At 40.2% G+C, this 27,652-nt stretch overlaps 1 protein-coding gene across 4 annotated transcripts in view; it reads left to right on the top strand.

Annotated features, from left to right (window-relative positions):
- Positions 1-27,652, top strand: part of LOC133991452 (neurexin-1a) — a 257,056-nt gene that overhangs the window by 89,739 nt on the left and 139,665 nt on the right. For 2 of the 4 annotated variants that reach the window (XM_062429859.1, XM_062429860.1), the window contains 7 exons: positions 2,045-2,346; positions 4,863-4,886; positions 5,975-6,136; positions 11,299-11,740; positions 16,921-17,304; positions 24,613-24,816; positions 26,966-26,992. In XM_062429859.1, coding sequence (XP_062285843.1) covers positions 2,045-2,346; positions 4,863-4,886; positions 5,975-6,136; positions 11,299-11,740; positions 16,921-17,304; positions 24,613-24,816; positions 26,966-26,992 — 1,545 coding nt within the window. Of the gene's footprint in view, positions 1-2,044; positions 2,347-4,862; positions 4,908-5,974; positions 6,137-11,298; positions 11,741-16,920; positions 17,305-24,612; positions 24,817-26,965; positions 26,993-27,652 lie in introns of those variants that run through there. The other 2 variants (XM_062429858.1, XM_062429861.1) reach the window with 2 other exon arrangements.

The following is a 27,652-nucleotide window of genomic DNA, read 5'->3' as shown; positions in this document are numbered from 1 at the left end:
TGAGGGAATGACAAAAGAGTAGTGAGATCCAGTCAACTTCAATTATGACCCCTTGTAGTTTTCCCAGAGGTGTGCTATATTGCTTTTAAGGAGGAATCAATGAGGTGACAAATTGTTGTGGACAGCAACCCCTTTATTTGTTATATTGTTGTATCCATCCCTGGATACTGCTGTAAGTGTGTGTGTGTGTGCGCGTGTATTTGCGGGTGTGTCTGTGCTTGTTTGGCAAGCATATATAAATATGCAGCACTCCCCATTTATGATAATTGAATGCTTTGGTCCATTTGTGTTTTGGTGGTTTATTTTCTGCTTGTGGCTTTAATGGCTTGTTATCTGTCTAAACCTGTTTTTAAACACTTTCTAATGGCTGTTCACATGCATCACCCAGTGACGCTCAGTGCCAGTTTGTTTTTATGTCACAATAACACTGTTAAGGTTTTTCTCAAGGTTATTTTTGCATTTGAATTCCCTGTCATATCTGAGGATGTCTGATGGCTGATGAATGCCGACTTGCTCGAGCATATGAAGGAGCATAGCTCGTACGTAGCTTAGTTAATTGAGTGTTTTTAATGGAGGGAGGGGACAATCTGAACCTGTCACAAGAATGCTGTCTGCTTGGACAGTTATATTCTGCGAAACTGTTGGTGAAGAAAGTACATAAATACAAAAGCTGGGAGAGCCAGGGAACCGAGCATTACAAACCCAGATCTGGATTAATTAACCATTTTTTTGTAGAAAAATATCAATAATGGTTCATAGAATATAAATGAATTCAAACTGCAGTCCACATCTCCACTGAGACCCAGCAGACACTATTCTAATATGGTTGTTGCCTGGAAAAAACCCCAAACATAAATATATTTGTGATTTGAATTGTCCATTGAGCTTTTTTATTTTAAAATTTTCAAATCAGAATTCATGTTGTCAAAACAGAGGAAAGCACTACCATAAGTGAATCCCCTCATTAGTTATGGTTTTGGGAAGAAAACAGAAGCTGGTATAGATATCAATCCAGCGAGTAATGAACCTTGCAGACAGCTGACCACTGTGAAATGTTTTGTCTGTATATAAAAGTGAAAAAAGATGTCTCAGCTGGTGTTTGTCTAGCCTGCGTGGTATCTTGAGAAGCTTAGTGTTGTTTGCTATTGCCAGCGCTCATATTGTTCAGCTTTAATTGTTTGAATTTCTAGTTCAAATGTGTGAGTGTGCATGGTTCTCTGCAGTCGACTGTGCAGCTGAAACAGTAAGTTGTGTGTGTGTGTGTGTGTGTGTGTGTGTGTGTGTGTGTGTGTGTGTGTGTGTGTAGACTTTAAATCATCTCTTGACAATAATGCATGGAACATGATTGATTCAGACATGCAGCAGGATATGTTTCCATGTAATAAGGTTGTACGGTGCTTTCATATCGTACTGTTTTGTACGCCTCGGTTGCGTGTGAATGTGGAGTGGGATCAGACAGGCTGACATGAGGTGTACTGTGAAATCACCTGATGAGGATGGTGTAAATCTGCCAAAGCAAGTTCTGTTAGCAGTTCAGGCTGCACGTGTGTGTTCGCGTTTGCTATTTAGAGCACCTGTTGTGTACAACTGCCTTTCAACATGGCAGTGCAAAGATTCACAAACATCTCAACTTGGTTACAAATTAAAAAAAGTATTTATTGTAAGAAGCAGTGCAGTCATGTATGATAAATCAGTGGAGTGCATAGTACATAGCACAAATTAGACTTTTTAGTACATCTAGATTTAGAAATCTAAAAAGAAGCAGTTGTCTAGTACTATATATTTAGATACTGTACTGTAAGTGTGGCTAAAGTGCAACACATAATGAATAAGACCTAATACAGTATAACACCTGTGTTCTCTGGCTAAGGTAGGTATTAAAACACACATTTCAGCCTGCCATTTCACTCCAATTTCAGTGTGTTCATTATTTATCCAACATTTTTGAGACATTCTTTCTCACTTTTTTCCAAACAGCTTTCCAACAGGCACCCAAGAGGCCACCATATTAATGCAACACATTTCTCTTTCTTTGTCTCTGCAGGAAAAGAAGAGTATGTTGCAACCTTCAAAGGATCTGAGTTCTTCTGCTACGACTTGTCCTTGAACCCGATTCAAAGCAGCAGTGATGAAATCACATTGTCATTCAAAACCCTTCAGAGGAATGGACTGATGCTGCACACGGGGAAATCAGCTGATTACGTCAACCTGGCACTGAAAAATGGGGCTGTTTCACTCGTCATTAATTTGGGGTCTGGAGCCTTTGAAGCTCTGGTGGAGCCAGTCAATGGGAAATTTAATGACAATGATTGGCATGATGTCAAAGTAACAAGGAATCTACGTCAGGTAACAGTACAGAGGGTGATGCAGAGACTCAGTAAACAAATCAAAACAAATGCACTTAAATCATTACCATCATACAATATATTATTTTTTTCCAGACATTGTAATTTGATTGCTAAATTAAATCTTGGTGGAGATAAAACAGAACCACAAGTGAGCAGGGACATCTAGATGTGAATCGGGTTGTCTATTAAGTTACAGTTTGAGGGAAAAAAGAAAGACATTGCCTTTTAAATGGCATTCTAGTCATTCAGACTCATTCATTTAACAACATATGAGTAGTATTACATTTTTATTATCATTTTATTCTACCATTTTAAAGTTTATAGCATATTACTATAACTAAAGTATCCTTTAAAACAACTACAATTTTCACAGCTTTTCAATGTTTCAGTGAAATTGAAATATGACTGAACTCAAATGTGAATAATGTTTAGAGTTCTGTTAAAAAGTAGTTGACTGCAGGCCAAATTTTGATTACTTTTCCTCTACTGAGTAATGATTTCATAAAATAATGGAGAAAAACTGATGCATATATGGGCATTAAATCAATATGCAACATTTAAACACATTAGACTTCAAAGACAGTACAGTTTTTGGACATTGTAAACAGATACATTCTCCAGTGGCAATATACCCCATAAATTTGGGACTGTGTAACCATGTTACATCTCCTAAATCTCACCAAAAGCAAAATGAATCAGATGGGATGAAGGAAAGGTGTGAAGTCAGTGACACACCTGCAAGAACAGACTGTCCTGACAAGAATTATAGAGGTCAGTGAGTGTTTGTTGCACTGCAAATAGATTAGCTATCACTGATTTGTACCAGGTTCACAGTTCTACAAGGTCTGCTAAATGGTGAGAGGATACAACTCCCAGTCTGCTAGTGCCACCACTGTGTCAGCTGTTTGTTTTAAATCAGCATATCCCTGCCTAGCTGGATGTTCGGGACTAACACCACATCAGTTTCTGGGTAAAAGCAAACATGGCAACATGACTATATGGCATGGATCTTTCAGGCTGACTCTAATAAATCAGTCACCTGGATGTACAGCTATAAGAGTGAAAATGTATATTATCTATGTATTTAGCAGATATAAATCCAAGTAGGAACTACCTGAACAACCACACACAAAATGGGTTCATCAATGGAAGTGACAGTACCAGTATTGGTGCCAATATCTTGGACCTTGGTGAGAGAAATCCTGCTTATATTGCTGCATAAATTGTTTTACAATCAAGGCAATGGTGGTGCTTTTGGATGTGGTTGACGGCACACCTACATTCGATGTCAATTGTGTAGATTACTTGCCAAGGCCAGTGGGGCATAAGGGCCATCGGCTCATGTAAATGAAGAAGCCAAGTGAAGGCGTATTGCATCATAGTGCTGTCAGGGTTAGAGTTTGGGTAGGTTTCGGTTACAAAGTGGATCCAAAGTTGGCTTTTAATTGCCTTATGTAGAGTGTAGTGCAGGCACAAATATAGCTTGTCAAATGTGCCCAAAAAGTACATAGAACCAGTTAGACTGTTCAGCTTGTATTACATAAAAAGGCACTTTTCCCCCTAAAGTATTATTTTGGCCTACATAGGGTACCTGATGAGATTTCTAAGGACAGTTACACAAACCTTTTAAGGCAAACCCATTAAGACAAAATCTCTAGAAATGTTCCTGCTCATTTGGTGGGAAACGTTTGTCTTCACTTGAGAACCAAAGCTGCTTCTTTTGCATAAATCAGTAAATTGATTATTGGTAAATCCAAGGATTTGGTCAGCTTGAACATTCACTGCATTCAAATTGTGAAAGAAAACCAAGCATATTGAGTGCATGCTCTGTGGGGGAATCGGAATTGCCATCCTCCTCATTCTGTGTCAGGGTCTTCTTTGCTTTGTCTCATTGCAGTAAAGTGATCCTAAAGTCCATCAATAAGACCAAAAGGAGGTACAGTATTGTATGGGCGCCGGAAAGTCTGAAACACCGGATTGGTCTCAAGCCTAAAATCAAGTACAAAAGAACGGAAATATTAATACCAATAACATAAGTAAACCTTTAAAAATGGTCTTGAACGTAGGACTTTGTTAATCAGGGTCAACTGATGTGCTTTAGGCATTCCTTCTTATGAACCATTTGATGTCTGTCAGTCATAACCTTTTGTCAGGACTTGGGTAAGGGAGTTCTTACTACTCAACAGTCTGGTCACATACAAAACATGGTGCAAAAACACCATGAATAACTTGGTTGAGGTCACTGGTTGAGCTCTGGCACCTCGTGTGGAGCTTTCTTGTTATTTCCTTGGTCTGCTTTTTTCTTGTTAAACTTATTTTGCCCTTTTATCTCTATGTTACTAACATGCTTTGGAAACAAACTAACATCATTCATGGAATGTGTCATTCTACTAACAGTATGGTTTTTGCCGTTTAACAATGTACTAACAGTATTGACCATCATATATTATTTGAGTAACAATCGTTATTCTGTTCACAGTTTTTAATTTCCTTTCTCCCCCCTTTTCCACAAAGCACTCAGGCATTGGACACGCTATGGTAAACAAACTACATTGTTCGGTAGATATCATTCTAATTGTTTCTTAGTTTGGGTTTGCCGTGTGTTTCTTTTCTTTCTTTTTTTACTGTAGACGTCATTTACAAAAAAAGGGAAATTGCGGTTGGTACTCTTCTGCTTACTTTTCGAATCCTTTTTAATTTCTTGGTCACTCATTGGTTTCACCCTCTTTATTTCACTTGTTTCCTGTCCAATTCTGTTTGATCCACCTTTTTAGGAGCATCATTTCGAGCCTTTTGCATCAAGCTGTGGTTTATAATGAGGACCCTCTCCTGTCTGGCTGGCCTGATGCTCTTTGGCTCAGCCAGTTGTATCTCCATTCACTTTGCATGGCATGCACTTTGACTGCGTGTTGCCAATGTCACACTGCCCATTTGTCAACATGAACGTGACAGTCGAGCTGTGTTTGTCATTGGTGCTTCTGTGGTGCTTTCTTATTTCTCTTTGTGGTTTTGCAGTGTTTCGGCATGCATCTGACACTGTGGCAAGTGTCAAAATACTGATTCTGTATCCCAGTCAAACATTTGGGAAAATGTTCTTTTTGTATGCAAATAAGCAAAAAGAAAATACAAATGCATGCATGCTATTTTTTTCCTCAAATACCCCCAGTCATTGTCCTATACTAAAAGGTGATTGTGCTTTTCATAGCATGTGCTCCCTCTCTAACCTAGTAGCACGTTCTGATTTCTTTTGTAGAACGGCTGGACGTACTAATATGGAATTTAGTTAAACTAACCTGGATAACATTCTACTAACACCATTTTTGTGTCTGCTAAAGTATTTTAAGTTGCATCAGGGCAATACTAACACTCTAGTCTGGGCAGTTCACTAACACTCTAACTCAAATAGCATTCCTTTGGGGGCTTGCAGTCTTCCAACCAATCAACCTGGTAAAAATAATAATATACAACAAGAAAAAAGACAATGAAAAACAGACATGAAAATGGGTTTCAGAAAAAAAAAATATATAGGGAAGTCTCTCATAGACAAGAAGAAGGAAAGGCAATACCATTGCAGTATGTAGGCTGTCTGAGTATAGCGTGTCCTTTCCCTGTGCTTTGTTGTCTAGGTAACAATATCCGTGGATGGGATTCTGACCACCACAGGATATACACAAGAAGACTACACCATGCTAGGCTCTGACGACTTTTTCTATGTTGGAGGGAGCCCTAGCACAGCTGACCTGCCTGGATCTCCAGTTAGCAACAACTTCATGGGCTGCCTCAAGGAGGTAAACACCACTTCTATGTGCACTCACTCTGAGGCTGGTGGGTGTACAGGATATGACTGGCTTCACCTTAGGACTCCAGAAAAGGCCCTTCCACCCACACACTGACCCTGTCTCATCCTTTAAACTTGTCTTTAGTTTTTTTTTTTCTCACACAATCTCACACAAACTTTATGTTGCCTCTTCTTCCCCCTCAGTGCACTCATAATGTTATACATGCACACACACATGCACACATACTGAGGTGCATGAAGTACTCCCCAACCACACATGTAAAAGCTCTGTCTTGGAATAGGATTTACCACAGACTTCATACAGCTCTGTCAGGTGCACTTCAAAGAAGAGGAGTGATCCTGAGATCAAGTAGCTGAATTTTCATGAGCAGTCAGGCAGCTAACACACTTAAAGAAAACGTTGCTGATTTTCAACCAGAATTATATCATCACAATGTGGGTAGTATATGCAAATAATCCTACATGTTGCCTGCACTCAGAGTTCTCCACTCATTTACCGGCAAAAGTCAGCTGGGTGATGCAAAACACAAAATTTGATGGACTCCAAAGATCTGCCTTAGACTACAAACCCTGGTTACTCATTTCCTGTAGTTGTACCTTCAAGGGCTGTCAAATGTGGGTCTCCGCCTACCATGTTACGCCAGCGTTAGAGAAGCAACCACCACTGTAGCTACGTTACAGCGGCGCCGGAAAAACAGGTGCTGTAGCTGGGGTAACTTTGTGGCATATCGACTGGATACTGCTGTCTGCACCGTGTTGCACCTTTTTTCATTTACACAGTTGTTCTTAGTAGATCACCCGCAAAATGCACGCAATCTATTGCACTGTGCACGCAACTTAGAAACCTTTATTTGGGATCATAGTAAATCAGGCCCTGTGTGTATGCATAAATACCTTTTCCCTAGAGATGAAGCAAGTGAGGTGGAGAAAGAAACACATTTTATTTCATTTATTTTTGCTGGTTAATAGGGATTTCAACAGAAAGCTTTTTCCTTCAGGAGACACCAGGTATACAAACATACTGTATCTACCAGGCAAATCTCCAAATTACTGCAACATGAGTTGTTTATTTATTATTTTATTTCAAAAGCTGTTTCTTCTTTTCCTCACTTCTCCATTCTTTATTTCTTTTTTATGGCTCCCCTTACTCCTTGGGTGTCCTACATTTTTTCTCACCTCAAGCGCAGACTGTCGTCCTCAGCGAACCACTCACAGAGGTCTCTGTTTAATGAGCAGGCAGGGTGTGGAACTCATGTCTACACACCATGTATAGCTCATTAGAGGTCTGGTTGTTAAGGGGACTGTCTTAGTTAACTGCATGTCTCTGAGGTGCTGTGGATGTGGTGACAAAGGGAATGGGATTGGTGTACCCTAAGCATGGTCACCCACACCACTGAGTCTCCCTCCATGCTCTTGGTCAGACAAACCACAGCAGCTGCTCTTACTATCCTGAGATAGTATGACTTTAAAATATGGTGCTGAGCTATGATTGTTCCCAGGAGATGGGAGACAAACAGAATTCACCCTTTTATTTGCTCCTTATTCCTTATTTACCTTAAACAGTCAATGCTGATGTCAATACCAAAAAAGACATAAGAGCGAGAGTCTAAGCCCATATATTGTAAAATCCATAGTTAGTTTAATTTACTTTGCTTTTAATTTGTCACTGATGCTTTTAGTGCATTTACAAGCTCTCTGCTTCATCTCATCCAGCCTGTTGAATCAAACAGAAGCCCCATCTCAGGTCAGCTTCTGTGCAGGTCACAGTAGCATATGAGTGGTGGTTTAACAGCATGTGCTGTGGCCCCTGATTGATGGCATGTTCCCAAGTGGCTTGCTGCAGCATCCGTTTGCAGATTCCAGTCTAAGTTACCATGCCTGCCTGTGGGTTCTGATGGCAAAACAAACGGTGGTGCAGTAATAGCTCAGTTGTCATAGCCCTAGCTTGATGACAAATTAGTGCAGCACCACTAGTGCAGCACTGGTTGTAGCTCAGTCCAAAGCTCCTTTGACTCTGAAAGGTGCCTTTGGTCTTGACTATAAATAATTGATTTGGGTTTATTGGCTGTATCTGTTGCACCTTTAAGTCTACATGACTAAAGTATAGCAGGCAAGTCTGTAGCCTTGCCTCAGAGATATAATCTTCTATTCTTCTACTTTTCTTTTTACATTTACATTATTTGTTCTGTCAGGGGCTTGTTGTCAAATTACCTTTTTATTCTATTTCTTTTTCTATGAAATTGTTTAAACATTCCAGTTGGCTCCTTCTCAGATTTGAGAACTGTGTTTTCTTTTTTTTTTCTTTTTTAAAGGAAGATAAAGACTAAATAAGGAAATAAAAGGCTGCCATTATCTGTTTCCTGTTTTCCTTGCAGTTAAATGCAGTCTGATACAGTTATTTGCACAGCATTTACAAGAAACTAAGCTTGAGCTTCCCTAACGCTGATGCACTGCTACTAGCCCCATCTACCTTAAAAGTTAAACACAGTAGATCTGACTCAGTGATAAACATAATGCTCCATGCAAATGCAATCCCATTGGAGGTGTCCCTGTTTTCAGGTGAACGCTTAGCGTGACAGCAAATAAAGGACATGGACAGTGTTTTCCACAGCTTTAACTCATTTGATTTGGCCCGTTGCCAGCAATATAGATTTACCATTGTAAATAATCTTTTGTTATGTAAATACATATGCACATTGCTTTAACCATAATGGAGCTATCGGTCACTTGATAACTGTGTCTACCAATTAGCAGTGCTGGAGTTGTGTGGAAGAGATCATTGACTGTTAGTTTCCCTTGGGGGTAGTTTTTAAATATTAGTTGCTCCTTTGTCCCTCTGCCTGGCTGTCTGCCTTTAGCTTTAAGTCTTATTTGCTTTGCTAACTGATTGACATATTATATCAAGATCCTTTGAACATGTCTGTGTTTATCTTGGTGGGGACATTTTGAAAAAGCATGACCATACTGATGTTTTAATGGAAAACTTTTGACATTCATCAAAATGTTAATTTGTTTCTTATATGGAAATTGGAGACAACCATACAGATGGAACGTTGTTGTTACAGCTGCCCTTACACCAGTTTCTCTTTCATTACACAGATTGGATAATAGTGAGGTTATGGTTGTATCAAGTTTTTGTGAGACTGTTGCCAATTACAGGAGCACTCCTGTTTGATTTCTACACGGTGGGCCTTGCAGTACCCCCTATACACATTGTAGCTTTTTCTCAGTTTTATGAAATATGTTTTGATCAATATATTTGAAAAAGTACTTCAATCCGTAGTATTAAAAAATAACTTCAAGGTAAACTTCCCTTTATCCTGTAATTCAAACTGTGAAACAGGAGATTAGATAAAAAATTGTTTTACACACAAATGGAGTTAGCGAGTGAGACATAGGATAGTACATAACAATGATCAGATTTGCAAATGGCTCAGCTGTTATTTGCACTGTACCATAGTGATTCTCATCCTTAATTGGAAGTTTAATGACATTATGGCTTATTTTTTGCAATGAGCTATTGTCTGTCACTCCTGTGCCTTAGTAGTACAGCACTAATGCACTTCATTTAACCAAGCTCCCCAATACCAAACCCAGTCTGGCTTACAGTGTCAATAAATATGAACTGGAGGCTTCTGTTTTTTTGTTTGTTTGTTTTTTTTTAGTTGTTTTGTATTGTATTTTCCCCCCTAGCTTATGTACAGATCTTGTCATGTGTGCATACATTCTGTTTTAATTCACTTTAGAGAGGCTTATCCATTATCTGCCCACTTTTATTCTATCCACGGGCTGCAACAGGGTCCTTAATCAGCATTTTATTCCACACCTGCAATCAAGGCAGCAGTTTTATCAGATTTATCTTTCTCCACCTCACTTTTCACATAGAGATGTTACCTGATGGAATAATTTCCTTTAGCCATTATCACCATTGTCTAAAAGTCCAAATGAATTTCTCAACTATGTACATTTCACCCAACCAGGCTACAGTAGGCGTGTATTGTGACAGCTGCAAATAAGGAGCAAAGACAGCAGGAGGATGTTAGTGACATTTGGTGCCATGTAAACACAGTTCCTCACGCATAGGTAGAATTGAGCCATGCAAACCCTGCTGATTATATACTGTCCCAGGGGGGTGAAATGTCTCATGGACAACTGCTGTTTTAAGTATTTTCTATACATATTTTACACTCCTTTTTCTTCATGGCTTCAATTATTTTTTTTGTAAATTAATCATACACACAAATAGTATATTTCCTTTAGCATTTACACCCTATAAACTAGGGCTGCACGATATGAACAAATATCTCGATATCGATACGATACTCAACTTCTAAATGACTTTGAAGAGGATAAGGATTATAGTTGATTTATTTTACAGATGGAAATAAAAATCTCTCATTAAGCCTTTGCTTTTTTACGCTGAAGCTTAAGCTGCTGCATGTTTAAGCCAGCGTTTCAGATTTAGATGTTTGAGGCTGAGCTACAGGGTTGAGTGGAGGTATGTGGGGAAGTTTATTTGTGCTGTTGAACGTAACCACTGTGAAACAATCAGAAAATAACGTTTTATTGATCTGATTCACCGGCTTTCTGCCTACCAGCACTCCCTCTATTCATTCACTCTCTAGCTAGCTCAACTGCAGCTAACACAACATCATCCTGTAGCTGCTCACTGGCGGAGCAACTCTGTCCCCCTATTCCGTGTCTGGACCTTTTATACAGAACAGCGAGGTGGAATAAAGTTGTAGTATTCCCGCATTGAACAGAAGCGCAACGAGAAATGACAGCAAACCGCAGCAGAGGCTAACATTAGCTGCTAATCTTTCCTGTCTCAGCGGGGGCGGAGCTGAGTCCTCCGTGCAGTGGACACAGACATACAGGTGGAGAGTTGTCACAATTTAAGTCAGTCATTTAACAATTTAATCCGCATTAAAGAAGATAACATCTAGTTTTATATCCCTTATATCCCCACATTTGATATCGTCCATATTGTCACTTTTTGAATACTAATGTTGCACGTTCATGTCTAGATAACGATATATTATTCAGCCCTACTATAAACTGAGACTCAAAATCATTCTCGCACTCCATAGATAAATATATTGTAGGCTGTGCACATGACTGTAGACTTTCATGTCTCTCCTCTCTAATCAGGTTGTGTACAAAAACAACGATGTGAGACTCGAGCTGTCCAGGCTGGCCAAGCTGGGTGATCCCAAGATGAAGATCCATGGTACTGTGGCCTTCAAGTGTGAGAATGTGGCCACTTTAGACCCCATCACATTTGAGACACCAGAGTCTTTTATCATCCTGAACAAGTGGAACGCTAAGAAGACAGGCTCCATCTCCTTTGACTTCCGCACCACAGAGCCCAATGGCCTCCTCCTCTTTAGCCATGGGAAGCCTAAGCAGCAGCCAAAGGATTCCAAGAGTCCACAGACTTTGAAGGTGGACTTCTTTGCCATTGAGATGCTGGATGGCCACCTGTACCTGCTGCTTGACATGGGCTCAGGAACCACTAAGACCAAGGCTGTCAATAAGAAAGTCAATGATGGGGAGTGGTACCATGTGGACTTCCAGCGAGATGGCAGATCAGGTAACTTTCAAGTCCATTTCAAATGTACAATCTTAAGACAAAGATTATATACCAGGAAAATGTGGGCTCCAGTTATTACATCAATGTGTGTATCTAAGATACCTAAAACATACAATAAAACCTTTAGCAGAAACCCAAAGCTGGAGCACTGCTGTGCACCAGCTGTTTTACCATCTAGATCAAGTATTTAACTGAAGCAAAAATGTCACTGTAGAGTCACAGTTAATATTTCTGTGAAATCAAATATCCATAACAAGGCTGAAGCTAGTCACCACTTAATAAAATCTATAAATCTTCATCTGCTTTTTTAAACAGTTCTGGCTTCAATGGCAGTAACCTAACTTCAGATGGGGTGCTACCCATCTGTCATATGTCATGATTCTACTCATGATTACCACAAAATAATGTTGTCCCCTCTCCCATTGTGTCCTCTAAGCCTTGGGTTGCACTACTGTGGTCCCTGTTGATTTGCTTATCTAAGCAGCAATTTGTTAGTATGTGCTTAGAGCCAGGGCCTTGCAATGTCATGCTGCAAATTAGATATACTCCTTGACCATGTTTTCCACTCCATCTCAAGAGGTGGAAATTAGATTAACTGTTTCATTACCCCCCAAAGCAATTCTTGGTTGCGGTTCTAAATTGAGCTACATTGTTAAAATAGCAACTGAGCCCATGCAAGTGCTTTGGGGTTAGATTTGTTTGAATTCTAAATTCAACTGATATAATTATTTAGGTTTTTTTTCTCCTTTTTTTGTTAAATTAAATGAATAATTATATTCTACTACCACATAGTTTAGGTGACTGAATACAGTAGTATACAGTATGGAGTGAATCCCGCCTCAGTTTAGCATAAGAGTGGAAGCAAAAACTGTGGGTGACTTCTCAAATAATATACATTTACAGTGTTTTGTTATTGTAAGCCAAACTATAAGAAATACTGTCTTGCTAAATTAGATTGTGTTCATTATCTGTCTAGCCTCCCATCATCCACCCCCACATGCAGTACACACATTCACAGACTAACACACACACAAAAGCTATCGAACATCTTTTTTTTTGTTAGTGGAGCTCTCTCTACTCGCTGTTCTCTCTGTCTACTCTGCCTAAGTTTCCATGGAAACAGGAGGAGGTCTCTCCCAGGACTGAGACAGTGCTGTGCTGAGCTTTGCACTAATGACATTTCAGAATAACTTTTCTTCCTCTCCTCAAGTCTAAGGCATCAACTCTTACATACTGGAGTGCAAAGGGGGACAGAAAAAGGTCTGCAATATGACTTCCCATGTGAGAAGGGTAACAAAAATGGCCAGAACGCAGAAACACGGTGTACTCACCGTGTTTCAAGATGCAAAGCATATTTGAAATTCACCAGCTCTATTTCATCTTTGCTCATCCTTTAAAAATCAAGCCAATTAAATTCTACAAGTAAGCAGTCCTCCTAAATCTTAAAATTTTCCATCTTGAGATTTCTATGAACGAATGATGTGTGCACTGCACCTCAAATGGAAGCATTAGAATTTTTGCACTTCCTTTGTACTGAATAGGCCTCATGTGATTTCCATTCCCACAGGGTACATGTAATTTTAATGGTGCATTAAATAGCAGATTTGTGCAAATAATATGGTGTAAAAACTTTCACAATGGCTATTCCAAATGCAAATTTGTATATACATTTTTCTATGATTGATGCACATTGCTATTTGGCTAAAAACTAAGACAAAGCTATGTGAAATCAAGAAATAGTTCATTTGTGGCATTCAATCATAGCCAAGATATCATTCAACTTTAATAGTCTGCATGTGAAACTCAGTAAGGAAGTCCACCCCCTCATAGGACATCATGCTTGCCTCGCCCGTGTTTATAAACCCCAGTGCCCTTGTGTTACTGTATACTGTACTTTTTAATATTTCATAGAATTAAGGTACAATTTTAAAATGTAAAAAAAATAATTTACTAGCCCTTTAAGCATGAGTCACGGAATATATGGTACATTCTGCTTTTTATCTGCGTGTCAGATATTTTATTAATACACACCACCAACCTCATCACTCAAAACAAAAGTGCAACACAACAGCCAGACATAATTATCTGAAGCTGGGTCCTCCATGCGCAACACTTAATGCAGCCATGACAATAGTGGATAATGATCCCTGCCCTATTTAGTTTAACCAGCACTTCCTGCAGGAAGCAAGCGTGTAAATGGACTCTTGCTCTCATACAGCATCTTCTAACCTCAATGCATTAGAGACGCTAAGAGACACTCTGCTTTTAAGTGAGGGCTTCTGGGCTGGGAGTGCTGTGGGTCACTCATCAGAGATATTACATGGACATTGCTCTGTTGTAGCCCCACTTCCTGCCAGGACACGAACACCACTGCTTCACACACAAACGTGCACACAAGCAGTTTCATGCACGCACACACACACATACTGCAAACAACACATCCCCCATCCCCACAGCCCACACTCAAGCTCTCTCTACAGAGAATCCAATCACATAGAGAGATTTGGCCGTATCGTCCTAACTGGATTGTAGTAATCCCCTGTCTAACATGTTTTGGGGATGTGTGAGTGGGGTTAGGGGACATCATGCCAAGTTGAGCCTGGCTGCTGATGCAGAAAGTGCGAGAAAGATCTGAGCTGTCATTTAGACCCCTGCCTTCAGATTTGATGATGGAGTACCACTCACGGGTCAGGCGGTGGAGAAAGCAAGGTAGAGACAGAAATGTGGTCAGATTGTTTTTAAGTTGGCTGTAATGCTGATCTTCGTCATCATTATTCATCGCCATTTATTGCCCACATCATCATTTTGATCATCTCCCATACTTTACATCCTGTGCTTGTTCCTCAAGATATTATTCGCTGCCGTGTTCCCCCATCTGCTTTCTTATCTGTCATCATATACCCCTCCCTCATCTCCTTTCCAGACATCTTTATCTCCATGTTCCCATCTTGTTCTGGATCCATCTCCTCCTCTTTTATGCTCTGTAGTATTCACAGAGACATGTCCTCTTCCCCTTTTGGCAATGAATAATGTTCCAAACATAGTCCTACAATGTGTGTATGTGTGTTGTTTCCTATGCTGCTAGCCTGGTGATGGAACATGTCCCCATGGGATTGTATAGTGCCTTCTGACTTAACATAGCTAGACTGTGTTTACAAACGTCCTTACAGGACTGTGACAAGTAAGCAGAGCACTCTGAGCAGATGCCTGAAAGATGCTGACATCCTTCTCTTGTCTCTCACTTACATCAATTTAGACATACATGCTTACTGTAGACTTACAACATCCTTGTTTGCTATTTAAGACTATAATGACACCCAAGTATAGATGTAATAAAAGCTATCGAAGCCATTAGAGATGACCCCTGAAATATTTACTTTGTGAATGTGTAATTCACAATATAATGTTTCAAACCAAATATATATCATACCAAATCTAAATGTTACACATAACTGGAGTGCAGATACTCCCATCACATATTACACTGACCACACGCTCATTCTTCAGCTGGGCACCTGCTCTACTCCAAGAAAAGTTTCCCCGCTAATGAGTTTGATGTAGTGAGCTCGTTAGCTATAACCTGAAGGGAGCTGTTCTGGCTGCGTGACGGGTGGCCCTTGCCAAGTGTGCAAAGCTTGGAAGTCACAACAGATGTGGCTGGAGAGAGCAGGGGCAGTGGGTGGCAGCAGGGAAGTGTTGGAACAGATGCCTGGGGCCAAGACCCCGAGAAAAGAGCTGGAACATGTTAGTGGGACCAGGTTAATCATTGTGCACTAGGTCCTTAGCTGTCTCTCTCAAGCACTTTTGCAAGGAGGCTGGCTCACCTTGGCAACAGAGAACATCCTCAGATAAGACTAAAATAATCTCATAGACTGTATTTAATATCTTTATGTGGCAGCTTATGTTCAGATTAAACAGATCAAAAGTTAAACAAAGCAAACCAAAATGAAAATGTGCTTTCACTGAAAGACACTACACCCAGATATTTATCATACATATTATTAGTTTGATATGTACATTCATGCATGCTAATGGTAGCTGTAATGCAATGTGAAAGGCCCAATTTAATGTCTAACGTGTCTCCCAAAATGTGCCAGGCGACCCTGCTGAAAATTCATGTGTGGCTTAGGGCTTGTTTCCCAACATAAACAGTTTGATGAGGAAAGTAACTTAAATTCCCATTCCACATGCAAGCAGTTAGGACTCTGCCATTTAGCCGAAGGCAATCAGCTAATAGCTCCTTCATATCTGTCATGGCATGCATCTGCCACTCAAAATGCAAATTATTATTTTATAGCAATTTTATTTTTGAGCATCCTTAGCCCGCTATTTCTCCGCCACTCTCCCCAGGCAGTGGCCTGCGCGGATCCTTAGCAGCATGGTATATAGATTACTGGACGAGGATGCTGGCAGTGAAGGCAGCGACCATTAATTAAAGATCCACAATGGCTCCTGCACTGAGAGTAACAGATCCATATACAAATTAATCACTCGGTCTGAGTCTCACAGTAAGGCCTTCCTTTCCACAGCTTTACAGTCCAGTCATGTCCACTGTTGTTTACCGTGCTCCAGATCGAGAATTAAACCTGAATGAGAGCGATAAATCATGGTGGGGAAACACACAAACTCTCATTGCAGGTTTATGTGTTGGAGAGGCAAACAGAAGGAAAGACAGGGTAGGAAAAAAAACAGCCTGCAGTCCGTTAATCAAGTTCAAAAAGATGGCTACGATGTTTTTTTGTTTGGTGGGCCGAAATGATAGAAGGGGCACCAATTTTTCTTCTCCTCTCCTTTCTTTTTTATGACCACGGCTTTATAGATAAACTAGATTTATTATGGGAAAACCAAGGAAAATGGAGAGGATGCTCTTAGGGATCCCATATTAGGCTACTAATAGACTGGCTGTCCTGTGATTAATGTGTCTTATCAACTCTCATCAGTCATTATAAATGAAAAAAATTCCTGACCGTATCCAGATGGATAACACTAATTAAGCAAACTTCTTCATCAAACCATCTTTAAATAGGTCTTCTCTGCATATTATTGTTAGAGCAGGGCAGATAATGTCCTTTGGCATCTAGGTTATCACTTGGTGTTATAATCTGCCCGCCTGGTAAATAACCTCATATGCTTTCAAAAAAGGAAAAAAAAACACATACCCTATTCTATCTTATTTTTAGGCACCATCTCTATCAACACCCTCCGCACTGCCTATACAGCCCCTGGAGAAAGTGAGATCCTGGACTTGGATGACAATCTTTACCTTGGGGGTCTGCCAGAGAACAAAATGGGCCTGGTGTTCCCCACTGAGGTGTGGACAGCACTGCTCAACTATGGCTACGTGGGCTGCATCCGGGATCTATTCATTGACGGACAGAGTAAGGATGTCCGGCGACTGGCTGAGGTCCAGAAGGCTGCTGGGGTCAAACCGTCCTGCTCTAAAGAGCCTCCAAAACAGTGCTTAAGCAACCCATGCCAAAACAATGGGGTCTGTAGAGAGGGCTGGAACCGCTATGTGTGTGACTGCTCTGGGACTGGATACCTGGGCCGCTCCTGTGAAAGAGGTAGGACTTGTTTTTTTATCAGTGTTTCTACCCAGCTGTTAGGAAGCAAATGATTTGTCTCTGGTGGGCATAATCTGAGTTTGTCTGTGTGACATGCTGACGATATCACACAATGACACACTTCTACCTGTCTGTGCATTGTCCCTTGAGATATGCATGGTATGGTAGAAACATGAATATAGCTGACATCAAAGGAAACAAAAAAAACCCAATGGTTTTAATCATATCCACTATGGTTTTAGTATTTTTTTGTTTGATTGTTTGAAAGATACTGCCTTTCAAGTTCAGACAGAACATCGTCACCAGACAAAAACCTGCAGGTTGTCTTTTTATCTACACTGATGGTTGAACATCAGTAGCTCTCAAACACCAAACTGAAAGTGATATAAGACAGGAATGTGTGTGGGGATAGACAACCACAGAGAGGCAGACAGAATGAGTAGAAGTATGAGAGTGTTGACTGGCTAATGTTAGACCACGTTGAGTGGCAGGTGACTGATGCACCACTGAGACACTGCTGGTCACGTCCACCATGCACACCAGTCTGTAAATTGGCTGTCTTCTGCTAACCATTTGGCTCATCAAACCACTCGCTCATGACCAGGCCTTGTGCAGAATACTTATCCTTCTCTCTGCCGGGGAAGAGAAATAGGAGAAGTGAGTGTCACAGTCACATATTGAACTCTTGAAGCGCCATGTTTTAACTAACTCTGAAGGAGTTTGTTTGATGTAAAACATGTTTTAAGAGGTATACAAAGTGCATTAAGGAAAGATATTATCCTCTCAAATTCCTCAGTGGTGTATATTTTTGGTAGAATTATGTGTATAGCTTTGACATTATAACCACACAATTTACGTGTTTGGCTATAATTAGAGCTGCATTTTCTTAAGGTTTTGCTGGGTTTTCTTAAGTTTCCCTGGAGACTGTCTTGCTTAACTGGCCTTAACACTCTGCTGCACATGTTTTTTGTTGTTAAAGCATCCCAAAAAAAAGTCTTATTGTAAGGACATTTCTCTGCTCTCGACATTAGAGAGATTTATGTTTGTTTTTGTGAATGCAAAGCTCAGCATGGTTGTCACCTCGCTTTTCTGCCTCGTCAGCATTAGCTTGTCGGCCTTTTTGACCAGAGGATTGTCCTTTGACCTCTTTGATTGAAATCTAGCCCAATGAAAACAGCCAGCTGTATGACGATAAAATCCTCCACTTGCTAATATGATCTGCACTGAGGCAATTATTTTCTGATTAAAATGGGAATTTCAAGCTTATTTACATAATCAGACTATGTCATGTATAGTTCATTCACTGATGAGATTTGCAATATTATATGAACAGTATTGGATTCGGGAGTAATGGAAATCAGTTGAGAGTCTACAAATATTATTATTCACAAGTTTTTAAACTCAATCATAGATGAAGTGGTTTAATGGCATGTTTATTTTGATTTCTTGAATTAATGATAACCAAAAGCATCAGCTGGAGTGGATATTTACTTAATATAAAGCTGCTCTATGCTTGGAATTTATGGTGAATATCATATCAGCACAAATATTACCCTAGATCAATACAGTATTTACAGTATATCCTTATAAATCCCTTAAAGCCATGATTACGCTCAAGTGGTAACTCTTTTATGTTGCAGTAGTATGAGTCTTCATCATGGAAGCGGTAGCAGCAAATGAGCGAAAACAGTTAACATATGCATAATCGAGGCAAATGTCAAAAAGAGCTGAAGCATGTGACACCGTTATCACAGTGTGATGCATCTGCACAGGAACGACAGCATAACAGGTTCTCTCATCGGAAAAAAATTAACTCTACTTGGAATGTAACACATCCCACGCATGTGTCATCTCTGCTTGGGCTTATACATCTCCTCTGAGCTTAAGTCATCCACCCTATAAAATAATGTACCCTAAATATTCTGTGATAGCGATATTTAATGTGTCTGGCTGGGATGCAAATGATATAGTTGGATGCTGGTAGAAATATGTTAAGTGGAAGCAAATAATCCAATACCAGAAGGATGTTGTATGTGTCCCATTTGTAGTTTCTCATGAATGTATCTTGCATATGGTGTAATGTAGTAGATGCTAATACAAAAAAATATATATTTAATTTGAGTGGAAAAAACCCAACAACAACAGGAAAAAAGAGAGAAACTGAATCTCCTCCATATCTGATGAATGTGTCAGTTAAGCTTGGCTCTGTGCTGCTCTGATTTTCCACATGTGCACTTCCATTCTAGCTAATTGTTGACAGGAATTAGGGTATAGTACATGAGGGAGGTGGAGTGGGCATGGGATACAGATCGTTTCACTTCAGGAAGATAATTACTTATCCAGAGAACGTTATTGAATTCAAAAAGATATAATCCACTCTGACTTCATCTGAAACTAAAGCAGGCAACTTTTGTGTTTGAAACAACTCCACAGGACATGCTGCATGTTCCAAAGGTCTCTGCCACTATGACCCTTCTCCCTCCTCCTAATTTGAGCGACTTGTGACGTCTCAGCTCCTATGTTCAGCTCTTCTTGGTTTCTGGCTATCTCTGCTCTGTGTGTGAGACTGACATTGGCGAGAGTGTGAGTGGGAGCAGTGGTACGGAGGATGGGCCCTGGCATGCTGCCAGCTGTTTTGATGGCTCCAGATTGCCTCTGCGCTGGTAGGATGAAGCAAGCACCAGCAGGCCGAGGAGCTGTCAAAAGAATTACCCCAGCTCTCACTTATCCATGCATGGTGTACCACCCGGTGGCAAAATACAGCTACTGCATATGGTGGAGGAGGAGGACGGCAACGAGTGGAAGGAACAAGAGGTGGAGCTTCGGAAGAGAACCATAGAGCTATTCGCCCTATTTTGAGAGATTTTAATTAAGCAGACAAAGCAATTTTTCCCCCTGCATCCCAAATGTCTTCCCCTTCATTGTTCCTCCAGTTGCTAATTAGCCCAAATATTAGTCTTGCAGTGTGAGGTTAAGGCAACCTCCCAGATGGCAGAAGGTGCGTGGCAGCACATGCACATATTCCCTAATGAGATATGACATGCTGGATTCCAGCACTGACAGCGCTTGCATTATTTCATATAGACAGTGGCTGCAGATGAATGTTTACTTACACATACCTGCAATAAATAAAGGTAGAAGCTAGAGATCAATGTACAGATCGATACACACGTATGCTCACTGTGCACCATGTGTGCTGCACACACATTTAGTTTGCTGACGTTTGCGTCATGGAAGCAGAGACTTGCAACAGTCTACTTTCCAGTGATTTTACCTGCTCATCAGCAATCATTTTATGAGCTTAAACTCATCTTTGTTTCGGTGTAGTATGCCGTTATTGTGGGTCACTCTTTTGGAATACATTATATTTTGAAGCTTGAATCCATATTATTGCAATATATTATTGCCAGTTACTACCATACAGTAGGTGTAAGACACAGTGTTGTAAAACATAGTCCACAACAGCAATATCAACATCATTTGAACAAAATACATAATACTGTTATGTAAATTAGTACAACTATAGAAAAAGTCATTCTTTGAGCACATTTATTGCTTTTCAGAGCATGAAGCCATTTGCCACTGGTCCGATGCAAAAGCCAAGAGGCGCAAAATGTTATTGCATAATTGTGAAATGCCCTTAAAGAGGAATATGACTGAATTTTTAGCATTAAAACATATTTCAGCCATGCCCTTTGACAGCACAGTGTGTGTTAGTCACCATTCACCACACTTGAATCTAGTCACAAATTAGAGAGAACTGGTTCTCTCACGCCCTTGAGCCATGAACACAGATGTGCAGAAAATTGGTTGAAAAACATGGAAAATGTGACTGCAAGAGTACTGTGGATGATTTTCTAAGGATTTAAGCATGGGTTGTGGAATTGACGTTTGGCAAGGAATGAAGTACATGAAAATATCAAAATTGTTTAAGTACACAATCCTAAAGGAAATATTCAATTAGTCTCACAGTCTTTGTCCAAAGACTATTTTAAAGCTGTACATTAGGGATTTTGATGGCTGGTTTCTACAGTGTCTGATAATAGGTCTTAAGAGACCTTGAAAGCACAATCAAAGACCAAATACTGAAGATTAACTTGTAAAATCATTAAACCAAGTGGTAATTCTGCTTTAATACTCTCTAAAGGCTGGAAAAACTGATTTGCTCATACTAAATCTTTACCATCTTTGTATGTATTTCTGACAGCAGTAGTTGAAGCTGCAGATTCTACCCCTATGAATGGACACACTGATCCATTTTCAAGCTTTGTTCTAATTTCCTAGCCCTAATGAAGCTGGAGTATGGCCACAGAGCCAAACTTGGGACAGCAGATGTGAAGTTGGCCCAGAATGATGCTGTCTCTTTCTGTATGGAGAGAATTGTTTCCCTGTCTCTGAAAATCCACTTAGCGGGCAGGTTGTTTTCACACATTTAATAGCAAGTGAGTCTATTTCTTGGAATCTGTATACTCAAAGAAGGCTGTGGTGAAGAAGACATGAGCCACTTTGAATTATTGATGATATCTCTGAGCCATTTCCTCCTGTTTATTAAGGATGTTGAACATACATCTTTGCCTATGGCAGTTGTTTTCTGGCAAATTTTGAATTGGATTGGACCTGGTACCCTGTTACTGTGGGACATCACAATCCTGTGACATGCAGCTGACAGCTCTCCCTTCCTGCAGAGCCTATTCTCCTTCAGGGCGAATGGAAGGAAAACTGTGTTCTGTCTGCCATTACTCCCCCTTGTTAGTAGCACAGCCTTATTTGTTACTTCTCTGAAAGCCCCCCCCCCCGCTCCTTATTTTCTGTGAAAATCAGAAAACAATGTTGTATTGTGCTTTACAAGACAGAATATAAATGCTTGGTTTAGTTTGGTAAGCTCCATCTCCCCTCTGACAGCCTCCTGTTGGGTTGGCACAGACTCAAGCTCCGGCATCATTCCTCTCTATTTATTTTGATATTAAACATGGGAGTGCCATTAAAAATGATTGGGCTTTCAGGATTGGATTTTTGACTGGTGCTCACTTTGCATTAGGTTATGAGTCCCTCACATGTCAGTCCCCATATTGTCATATCTGTCTGGACTTTTCATATTTATGAATTTATAGACAACCTTCTTATTTGAATTTCAGCAAAGGTGACATTTTGGATGGGATGCAATGTTAACACTAGTTGTGATTATGTTATATTCAGCTATTCTTACTTATTTATGCATGATTTAGAGATGTTGCTATGGAAACATTAAGATAATTACTTTTTATTCTCACTGTGATTATTGGTAGGTGTTTATTTTCATCATAATGGCATGTAATAGACTAGACTCATTACATACGATAAGTAATTAACAAACCAGAGGTGAGACACTGCTGTACCCTTTTAAAGGCTAGATATTTATCATTAACAGTGTACACACGTGTTGGATTTTTTTTCTTGTGTTTTTTTTCTTGTGTTTCACTCTGAGAAAGTCCTTTTTTCAACGGTAATAGATCCTGTATGAGGCTGAGGCATTACAAAAGGGGATAGGATTTATGCTGGAGCAGGAATGCTATACAGAGCATCACTCAGATCTGTCAGTCATTCTTTCCCAACATACATTTGAATAACAGAGAGTTACTGTTTATTTGTGTACAGTAGATTGTAGTTACTGATATAGAAGAAGGCAAATACTTGCTGTAACTAGTAAATGCTCTCATGGGGTGTACATTCTAGCTAAAATTACAGTAAATATCAAGGGGGAAAAAATATTTTTCAAGTATTAGGGGCTTGAACAGTTTCTGCTCCATTTTCCTGGCATCTGCTAACAGTTTCCAAATGCAGCTCTTTGCTTTAGCTGCCTGGCAAGAAGCAGACAGTTTAGCAGTGAAGACTCGTTTGTCACACGCCCCTGTCATCTGCAGCATACCCCAGGAGGGCGTGGAGAAATTGGATTTGGGTGAGGAATGTGATGGAGTCATCCCAGGGGATGGATGTGACATTGGCTCTGTGTGACGAGGAAGTGGTGATGAGGTGGTGTGTGTACATTGGTACCCTATCACCCCACTACTCTCCGTCTCCCTTCCCTCCAACTCGGCTTCTATCTGTCTCGGCACTGCAGCTGCAGTAATGGCTTTGTTATTGGGTTATGGTTTAGTTACACTCTCGGAAATGCTGTTAGAAACTCCTGCCAGCGTTAAACAATCTCCCCAGCATTTCTCCAGACGGCCGCCTAATGCTTTTGAGTAAATGCAGTCACCCCAAGCAGAAGCTCAATATTCAAGGTCCACAGACTATTACAAATCTGTCGCCGTTGATATTTTTTTCCTCGGTCAATATCAATTTGTTCTTTTGTAGTTTGTCACTATTATATAGCAGATATAAAAATTGTGCCTGCAATGCTGCCACTTGTCTAGAAGAACATTAACTCTGTGGGTTTATATTGATTGAGTTACCTTTATTTCCTTTCCAGTGAGATGCTTTTTTAACTAGATCTTTATTTATTTGTCATGATGTGTTCATTGCCTTCATTGCCGCTGCCTTCCTTTTTTTCTTTTCACTGTTCTAGCATGTACCTGCCTCCGTACACTATGTTAACACTGGTGGAGGCCACTACCTAAATTGGCACACAGAAGACAGGATTGGAGAGTGGGGTAGTTGTCAGCTATCATACACATTTTAATGTGATGCCAAGCTTGTGACAAGTCTTTACAAACTGCTATCAAATGACATTCTGTGTCCGCGTACGTCATTTAGGAGTTTTGAGTTGGTCCACTGATTCATATTTGTAATGTAAGTAGCGTTAAATGTTGGATTCATCACCAGTCAAAATGACTTGGTCTCAGTGGTTGGTGAAACACAAATGTCTTCCTCAAAAAAACCTGCAAAGCTCTTGTCTCCAGAGACACTCCTTGAAGACTGTCGTCATCCCTGTGTTTGTCAGCTTCATAGTTTAATCATTCCTCTGTGAATGGAGTGGATGCTGGATGACAAGTCAGTGCAGGCTGCTAAGCTTGCTCAGTATAAGTACAGCAGTATTGTAGTTGTAGAGGCTGAATGCATCTGTGTGACAGACACATAATAGGTTTTCTATTGCTGTGTTTGGTGACCTCCACATCACAGAGTTGTATTCGGATACATATTCCCAGCTTAATATCTTTCCCCCTAGTGCATTTCTTTCATCAAGATTGAAAGTCGTAACACTAAATTAGATCCACAAATAGGACATCATTTAAAGCTGAGCTGACAGCCCTGGTCATTGGTTTGCTGTAAAACTGCTGCACTCCATTTTACCGATCACTCATCTTGTTTTCTTCCTTGTTCTCTTTGCAGAGGCGACTGTCCTCAGCTACGACGGCAGTAAGTTTATGAAGGTCCAGCTGCCGATGGTGATGCACACAGAAGCCGAAGATGTGTCTCTACGCTTCCGCTCCCAGCGAGCCTATGGCATCCTAATAGCCACCACATCCCGGGAATCTGGTGACACCCTGCGTCTAGAGCTGGAGAGCGGCCGTGTCCGCTTGACTGTCAATTTAGGTAACGCCTCGGCCATACACCGAATGCAGCAGCAAAGTCATGTATCAAATAAAACTTTGTTAAGCTTGCCAACACTTTCAGATGCACACAGCCACATGCACCCTCTCTACCTCACACAGTAACTTATTAGATATTATTAAGTTGTACGTATTCGGAATAGAAGGAGATGGTGTAAAAACTTTCAATGCAAGAGTCTGCGGCTCTCCGCTCACTGCCAGTTGAGCACACAGCTGCCATTGCCCAGCAGGGAATGCTCGCTACACATTCAGTTAACTAACCTTAGATCAACATCCTTATATGTGTATTGGTCTAAATGGAATTGCCTTTATAGTGCCCACACTACTGGATTCTTTCCTGGTGCTGTTTCGTTTGGAAATATATTCAGTTATCATTCTTAAATGGAACACAATAATTTCTCTGAAGATGAAAGATGTCACAACTCCTCTCAGCCAGTGGTTACCTAATGCCTGCCCTTAATTGTGGGCCTGGCCAATGCTGCTCACATTTTTTTTAGTTGCTTTGTTTGTTTGTTTTGGGGTTTTTTTAATCATCAGTTCATCTATGCACTTTAATCATTGTAAGAGGAATGCATGATTGCACATAAACCAGCAACTGTGCCGTAAATGAGCAGAGGAAAAGACTCTCCTCACCTAGAGAAAAAAGAAAAGAAAATTGAGGACAAAATGAAAGACACAGACGTTTCTAGTGTGTGAGAGTTTGTGTTTATGTGTGTATTTGCTCAGGAAAGAATCCAATGATGCCTGTGAAAAGTTTGATATCTCTCAAACAGAGCAATGCCGCACAAATGATAGCCATCTATTTCTCCTTTCCACTGGCTAAACAGAAATGGGCTCTATGCAGCTGTTTAGCGATGCATACAAAGTAGTAGACAGTCTGTGTCTGCTGTCAAGCACAAGGAAGCATGTGTCCCACCAAGGAAGACAACAGCGCCACACATCGACAGGGCTGACATGTCAGATCATTGCAACTGCAAAAAATATGCCCCAAAACAAGAAATCACTATGTTTTGTTTTCTTTTGAATTGTCTTTGACACTTTATAGAGATTTTGAGTTTGTCCCTGGCCATCAGCCCTTGAAAAGTCTGTCTTCCTCGTACCTCCTATGAAAAGCAGAGCATTCCCTGTAAGGGTAGGCTAGTGCTGGTCTCTGGCTGTTTGCGACCACTTTTCTGCTGTGGTTGACAACACACGACAGGCAGGGCCAAATGGGAAAGAGGGGAGGGGTTCAATCTGGGTCACCTTTCTCAGAGCACAACACGAGATAAGCCTCAGCAAGCAGGGAGGGGGGAAAAAAGAAAAGAAAGAATATATATAAATATTTCTATGTCACACATGATAGAGATTACGTTTATTTTACTTACTTCAAAATCTATAATAAAGCATCACATTTTACAAAATGATGTTTTGAAGGTTAAATGTTCAAACTCCACTTGTAACTAGAGCTGTCAGATAAATCTAATGGTGTAAAGTAATATTAGCAGTAGTAAGTGCAATATTTTCCTCTGAAGTGTATTGAGGTAGAAGTATATAAAAAAAAAAAAAATAGAATTACAGTACTTGAGTAAATTACTATGTTTTTTTCCACCACTGCTAGCCTTGCTTATAAAACCTGCAGGAGCAGTGAAAGTATTATTTTTGCCTTGCACATTCATTTATTGTAAAGACTGAACATGACTTAGTGATAGACAGCTAAGAGACACATAGATCAAGAAAACTGAAATATCCCTCAACTGGCCCTGTCTGACCCTTGCCAAAATCTGATGCTCTCATTGAAGATATCATCCTAAAAATAAAAGGACATTCTCCAGATTGCAATATGTAAATAAAATATTTGGTTTCACAGATATGCACAGAATGTCATATAATTAAACTTTCAGCTCTCATGATTTTGTATCATACATTGCTGTAGCCTATTAAGTATTCCTGTAAACCATGTAATGCTCCTCTGGCGCAACTACGCTGCAGTGCTTTTACCAGCATGATGCACCTCAGGGCCATGGTTGAGAGCATCAGAGGACGGACAGTGTCCGTGTGTGTGTCCCCAGAGGGGTGGACTGTATGCTTTAATGATGTCTGCAGCTGTAACGTTGAAAGATGAATTTATCTCTCATCTATTCTTCCCCATCTAGATTGTATCAGGATTAACTGTACATCCAGTAAGTTGCTGTTCACCTTTCTTCTTCTTTTCTAACTCTAATGTTTCTGGGCATTAATGTTTTAGTTCCTACCACAGAAGTGCTTTTAGATTTCAAGTTATGTAGCTGTTTGATAAAGCATGTGTGCTATTACTTTACTGAAGGCATTTATGACTGTGACATTCAAATGTCCCAAAGCTATGGTGACGGGAATTTAATCAGTGCACTTAAATATCTGACTTGCACCTTGTACTGACATACATGTTATCACACCAATTCCAAGAGCTACGGATACATAAGAAATGCTTGGTGGTGGTGTGTGCGTCAGCTGTCCAGGAGAATGATGAGTACTGGGGAGGAGAAGGAAGGAGGCTTTAATTAATGACTAACTCAAATATTGCAGTCAGCTGTGATTCTAAACCCTGAGTTGTTTCTAATTAACGAACCTTTTCACTCATGAATTCAAACTGATATTAAACGCATGCTTTGGAAGCACAGGTATTTTAGACATGCATGATTTCCCTGTCTCCTCCTTGCATTTTTTTTGTTTCCTTTCTACTTCAGTATGTCACAGTGGTTGTAAATTGATGAGGCCATTCAAGGCACAGAGGAAATACAGAGTGTGATTTTATTATTCTCATTAACCTGCCTCACAGAGCAGAAAAAAAGGGATGAAGTAGA

This window comes from Scomber scombrus, chromosome 12 (assembly GCF_963691925.1).
Source record: "Scomber scombrus chromosome 12, fScoSco1.1, whole genome shotgun sequence".
Classification (NCBI taxonomy): domain Eukaryota; kingdom Metazoa; phylum Chordata; class Actinopteri; order Scombriformes; family Scombridae; genus Scomber; species Scomber scombrus.
This window is presented reverse-complemented; position numbering and strand designations above follow the sequence as displayed.